The following is a 6,438-nucleotide window of genomic DNA, read 5'->3' on the forward strand; positions in this document are numbered from 1 at the left end:
TAAGGCCTGGCCCTGGTCCAAGGCCAACATGAGCTTACACATAACAGGTCAAAAACGAAGCCTGATCTAAAAATTAGTAAATTCACTGCACCAAATTTGTCACTGTATGGTTGAGATTTTGGTTCAGAAACAGCTTTAAGTCGTTCCTAATTTGAAACGGTACTGAAACTTACTAGAGTCATTGTGTTATGTGCTGTTCTTTCCATTGTTTTGTTGGTGTGTCCTAACTGAGCGTTGGATCTTCTTATTTCTTGTTATTTTGACTTATTGTTTTATTTTGAAACAGATGGACGGAATGGATTCGATTAAAAACCTCTGAGTGGACCCCACAAAGCCCAAGAGGCACATTGCTCTATCTGCCACAGACTACCGATGGGTTTAACCCTTTCCATACGCCAAAAGCCCTACAATCCTCATTTCGCATCGCCATCTCCATCGCCGTCTCCCTCTCCATCTCCCTCTCTTTCGATCTTCCGATCTCAACCCTCTCTCTCGATCTCCCTCTCCCTCTCCCTTCCTCCCCCTCGATCTCCCTCTCTTTCGATCTCCCTCTCCCGATCTCAACCCTCTCGCTCGATCTCCCTCTCACTCTCCCTCCCTCTCTCGATCTCCCTCTCGTTCTGTGTAACAGGTGTGGATCAGGGCCAGCTGTTTACATCGGTAGATAGGGTGAACAGCTTCTAGCACAAGTGGTGAATGCGCCAGCTGCTGCAGATCAGGGCCAAGCTGCTACTCCAGCAGTGGTCGCAGTGGTCATTGCTCTAGTCCTTGCGCTAATCTGCTTGCAGCCGCTAGGGCGGAGAATCGTGGCCTTTTATCATCGTTGTTGTTAATGGGGACCGGTTAGCTTCATTTCTCTTTGTTTTTCATCATCTTATAAACATTCACGCATGCCACATTTAGGTATGAGCGTTTAGTCTTGCAGGTTTCCGTTGTTGTTTCAGAACAATTTCTGATGGATTTTTTATTTTTTATTTTTCTGGGCAGGAATCTGACACAGAGGCAGCGGACACTACTCGAAGAGTTCGTGAAAGAGGAGCATCAGGGAGGATATGCTAAGGACACTACCGTTGCTGGGGTATCCCGGTAAATTTGAGACCAGACAGACTGCTGCTCGAGTAATTATTTGAGTATTGCCTGCACAGTTGGAATTTTGTAGGAATGTGGGTTGATTTGATTGGTTTTTGTAAGATATGCGTCTCTTTTATGGTCTATACGTAAACAAAATCCAGATGAATTTCAATCACACATTATCTGACATGGGAGCCATGTTGGATTAAGCCGGGGTTTCAGTTTATTGTGGGAACTGGAACGCATTTGTATTATTTGGCTTATTCCCACTAGACAACAGAAACATGGATCCCATATCAGAAACTGCTGGTGATTGGAAATCAGAATCCTTCTGGATTTTGTCAACACAAACAGGCCCTTCTATAGCCATCTATCTAGATCAATTGTAATTGGGAGTTGGAATTGTACATAATCTATTTATATATCATAAAATGAATGAGATTCGATGTGTTTATTTGAAATGGACCACTGACTTTTACTCTGTACATCTTAGGATTTTGGTTGAGCATGCTATGCAGGAAATGGGGCACGCTCTAGTAGTACTAGTACCAAGGTGATAGCGTTTTGCTGATTGTTGCCCTCTGTTTTCACTCTGTATTTGAGGGCATTGGAATTGGAGTTGCAGGTAAGATGAGATACATGCATAAAGATGCAACTGCCTTGCAAGGCATGCTAGCAGTTCAGAGAAAGGTTAATGTGTTTGTGAATTTTTAAGTGGTGTTTAGAGATGAAGCCCCTGCATCATTCTGAAATGAGGGTTTTGAGCCCTGTTTGGATACCACCTGCAATTGCTGGTTTGGTAGTCACCTATGATTTAGGTGACAAATTGGCTAGACCCCAAAACCCAAATATATTTAGATATCTTTGTCGAGCTTTTATACAGTTTTGACCTAAGTGTAAACACTCCCTGGAAAATGTACTAGAAATTACAAAAAAAGGGCTTACTTATCAAAAAGCAAGACCCATGGAGGAAGCAAATGAAAATGGGTCTAGAGACTCTAGACTAATTTGATAGTCCATGACCATTTATAAAATGGTGGTGAATCTTTGATTGTAGATGTGGGATAGTTGTTCTGCAATCCAGACCCCTCCAAATTGATGACCTAATTGTTGATGGGGGATAACCCAAATATGAAATTGAGAAGATGGTAGAGACCATCTGATTTTGTCCTTAGAATTGAACCATTCATTTGATAGCCATCGATTGGATGGTTTGGATTGTTTGGTCAGTCTGATTTTAGAGACTGATGCTCCATTTTAGGATTACTTGATAACTACCGTTTTAAATATGGTAGCGATTCTTCACCATAAACATGGCATGGTTGTAAAGCAATCCAGACCTTCCAAATCGCTAAACCTAAACGAATCGTGGACGAAGAAGCATAACCCAATAACTAAACTGAGACGATGATTCTAATCATCTGATTTTATTTTTTTTCCCCATAAAATTCAGACTACTGACTATACTACCATTAACCATCTATTTGATAGCCACAACCATACCCCACAATTTGGAAGGTCTGGATAGCCACAAAAGAGTGCCATATGCGAGGAGGATGAATCAGAGTGCCATATGAGAGGAGGATGAATCACCTACCATTTTCATAATGGTTGTGAACTATCATAGGAGTGGAGCCCGTGCAAATTAGACCAGGCCGGCATTGATATCTGCACTGATTGTTGGGTCCTGCAGGTTGTGGAGACGGCGGACGCTTTACAGGAGGCTGGATGTTTCGCAGTCATTCTGGAATGTGTGCCTGCACCTGTAGCTGCAGCTGCAACCTCAGGAAGGCATTGGAGCTGGCCCTTTCTGCAGCGGCCAGGTTAGTTGATTTTCAGCCTTTCTGCTATAATAATACCATCATGAAGGCATCTTTCTTTCTTTTCTTTTCTTCCTTTTACTGTTGGAAGAAAGTGGATTCCTTTTACTCTTGCTCGGGTGGTAGACTCTTGGGAGTTTCAACACCCGGTCAAGGGTTCGAGTATCCATAGGTGGTGAAAGCCCACTACGGCGTGAGTGTGTGGGGGTGTGTGCGCGTGTGTAAAAAAGAAAAAGTGGATTCATTTGTTACTCTAGCGAAGCATGATACTCCATACACTTGCACATAAAAATTGTTCACGCGACATGTACCTCAAATTAGACTGTCCAAATAGTGGGAATGTTTGATCGATATATCCTGACCACAAATTAATTCCTCTGTGGAATTCAAAATTTAAAATGCTGGGATCTATGGTTAACGGGTGGCCATTGGATTTCCACAGACCTTGTTTTTATTTGTTGTTGTTAATAGTGCTGCTGCTAATATATTATTTCTATATTCAGTTGACTCAGCCTAGTCAAGGTCAAGCAGGCACAACGAAAATGTTACCCATCTGTTGCAACTAGAGGTGGTGCAGTGATACGGCCAATCAACTGGTAATGGCTTAATGATGTAGTAGTTTGGCTGGCTTTTCACAGTATTTCCAGCCCTGCAACTTAAGCTGCATTTGGTTGATATTTCACACCAAATTAGATTGATTAATCATGAAATATCATGATATTTGGTGCAACCAAACACAGCCTAATTTTGAGTTGTATTAACAAGCACCCATGGTTAGGAATTGCCAGGAGATATATGAAACAAGGGATCACCGTTTGGTTAGATGTGCCTCTCAAAGCTTTGGTAAGGCGGATTGCTGCTGTAGGGACTGATTCTTGTCCTCTTTTGCACCAAGAATCTGGCGATGCTTACACAAAGGTGCCTATATATATCCTGCCATTCTAAATATGTTTGTTTTGTTACATTGGTTAGATATAACAGATCTGAATTTCACTGATTTCTAATCCTAGCCATCCAATCAATGGCCTTCAAAGTCAACGGTGGATACCACGTGTAACGTGTACAGACGGCTCTACCATATTCCGTTCCACTGTCTCTATGCAATCATCTTCCACCCAATATTGTCAACAAACCACTTGAAAATTTAAAAATACCAAAAGCTCAAAAAGTACAGCAAAAGAGAGACTATCCAGTTCATCATGCAATCAAGGTATCGGTTCAAATGATACACTTGCAGAAGATCCGACCTTTCATCTGTTGGAAAATTTCTATTGCTTATAAAGTTCAGCCAACTGCCAAGTGCTAAATTCTAAATTATGATCTCTCTTCTTTGTGCCTTCTTCATCTGTGTTTGGAATTTCAGGCTGAGAAAGAGGCCTTTGAGGAAGCAAAGAAAGTGAGACGGGCTCAAGAAGAAGAGGCAACTTAATAGAAACTTCCATTACCTTTTCTGAGGAGTATAAGCTTGTTCCAGATACACTTTACCTCACGATATATTTCATCGACCGGTTTCTCTCTCAAAACTACATTGAAAGACAAAAGTTCCAGCTGCTTGGTGTTATCTGCATGCTAATTGCCTCGTAAGTTCTCTTTTCATCCCAGATTTTGACGAGATCTTTAAGTTTGAATAAGCATCAAAATTGTAGAATTGAACATTTTCATGGGCTTTTATTTATTTATTTATTTATGGGTGCAAGTTCTCTTATTATTTTTCAGGCTATATCTCAATACAGTCAACCTATCCCTTGCAGCACTTTTAACAATGATGTTTCTTTCCTCTTTAATGGAATGTGAATCTATCTTCTGACCTGGGCTTTTATTTATTTATTTATGGGTGTAAAACCCGGCTTTTCAACAGCAATTTGCATAAATCTTTTCAATGATCCTGTTTGAATGATTCACTAAAATAATTGTCCTTCCAGGCAGTACTTCGTTAATTGTAGTTATTAAGGAGATGCTAAGTCATCGATTCAAGTTGTTGTCTGTTAAATTTTAATTTTTTGAGGGCCTCTTTCTGGATTGAGCACAGTTCAAAAATCATATGGATGTATCCTTGGAAATATGTCTTCCTTGATGTTCTGACATGTAGTCCACTGGTGAGGTCTGCTAATCCAACTCATGTCTATACATCTCTATACAACAGCTCATATACATGGAACAGACGAATTGTTATGGACAACACAACATATATCATAGCTCAAAATACTGACTCTGTGACAGTTAACTCACCAGCGAACAATTCTTGATCAAAACACTTGAAAGAAAGTTCACCAATCACAGAATCTACAGTGTCCCATAACTTGGGTTTTTTTTTTAATCACTGTTCTCCAGGTAGAGACAGCAGAGACTGTAACATGCATGAATGAAGCAGGTTGGGTCCCTAGATGTCTTACTCTTGCCTTGTAAACCTCACTTGGTAATTTTTAAAAAAGAAAAAAGAAAGTGCTCATCTGGTTCAGGCCAAGGCTCTTGAGTGGGATTTGGAATGGGTCAGGCCCATCTCAGCTTGGAAGGTAGGCGGGTAGCTGAAAGCCCTACCAACTGTCATCCATGATTTGCCAGTAAACTCCAAATGCTACCTCAAAAATAGAAGAATAGTTCTCTTATATGTTTGAATATTTTCAAATCTTTCATGATTCCACAGGCAATTATTCATCCAGAAGTAATTATTTTTAAATATTTGATTTGTTAGCTAGTATAGGCAGCCTTTATTGGGGAATGTAATGCATCATGAATGCCATGAAGCTGGAGCTGGAGTATTCATGTATTTGAAGTGTTGCTTACATGGTTCAAGAGTATCCATGTTTACCTTTGTTCTTTGCAGAGAATTGGTTCCATTTCTAATTAATGATTTTTAGAATCAAAAGGATGTTGTAGGAAATGAACTTACATAAGATCTTGGAAATGAACCTAGAAGATGAAGCATTTTATAATGGTTATTCATTGACTTTTTTAGATCTTGGAAATGAACCTAGAAGATGAAGCTGAGGAAGATGGTGCCAATGTTGATCTTGACTCACGAAGGAAGGGGAAGTGTGTCGTTCTATAAACATCTACAAGCCAAGTGAGTTTGGATTTCTTTTTTCATTGATTCAGTTATCTCTTGGATTGCTTTGTCTGGATTAGACTACTGTGTTTTTTTTTTTTTAATTGGATGGCTGCTTAAGTTATATTTTTCTTTTCTTTTTCTTTTTCTATTAGCTATTTGAGCTAACTTTATTATTGGTTGGTTTTTGTCCTTCATGATTAGATCATGTTTCAAATTAATGAGATTTTTCCCACCATTTTGTTATGATTTCTTTAGCTAATTGATGACACGTGTGGATTGAGCAATTTTCTTTCCTTGTACAGAAATTAACGGACCTGTCGGATGCACCTAGCGCCAGATTGATAGATGGCATTTTGCTCACAAAATTTGATACTATTGACAACAAGGTATTTCATTGTAGATTTTAATCAATCTCCACCTTTTTTTTTTGTTTTTTATTCTCTTCCTTGGTATATTTTCTCGCGGTCGTTTTGGGCTTCTGCATTTTGGAATTTTTGG

General features: G+C 39.7%; 1 protein-coding gene and 1 long non-coding RNA gene across 2 annotated transcripts; both read left to right on the forward strand.

Annotated features, from left to right (window-relative positions):
• The first annotated feature begins 436 nt into the window (after nt 1-436).
• On the forward strand, nt 437-4,320 carry LOC131230510 (uncharacterized). The gene is made up of 7 exons (XM_058226424.1): nt 437-842; nt 988-1,086; nt 1,565-1,696; nt 2,765-2,894; nt 3,404-3,487; nt 3,680-3,809; nt 4,255-4,320. The coding sequence occupies exons 4-7, from the start codon at nt 2,800-2,802 to the stop codon at nt 4,318-4,320; spliced, it is 375 nt and encodes a 124-aa protein (XP_058082407.1). The 5' UTR covers nt 437-842; nt 988-1,086; nt 1,565-1,696; nt 2,765-2,799.
• Nucleotides 4,321-4,338: 18 nt separating this feature from the next.
• On the forward strand, nt 4,339-5,697 carry LOC131230890 (uncharacterized). The gene is made up of 2 exons (XR_009164126.1): nt 4,339-4,471; nt 4,608-5,697. It is a non-coding gene; the product is annotated as an uncharacterized LOC131230890 (long non-coding RNA).
• The last annotated feature ends 741 nt before the right edge of the window (nt 5,698-6,438 follow it).

This window comes from Magnolia sinica, chromosome 17, assembly GCF_029962835.1.
Source record: "Magnolia sinica isolate HGM2019 chromosome 17, MsV1, whole genome shotgun sequence".
Classification (NCBI taxonomy): Eukaryota; Viridiplantae; Streptophyta; class Magnoliopsida; order Magnoliales; family Magnoliaceae; genus Magnolia; species Magnolia sinica.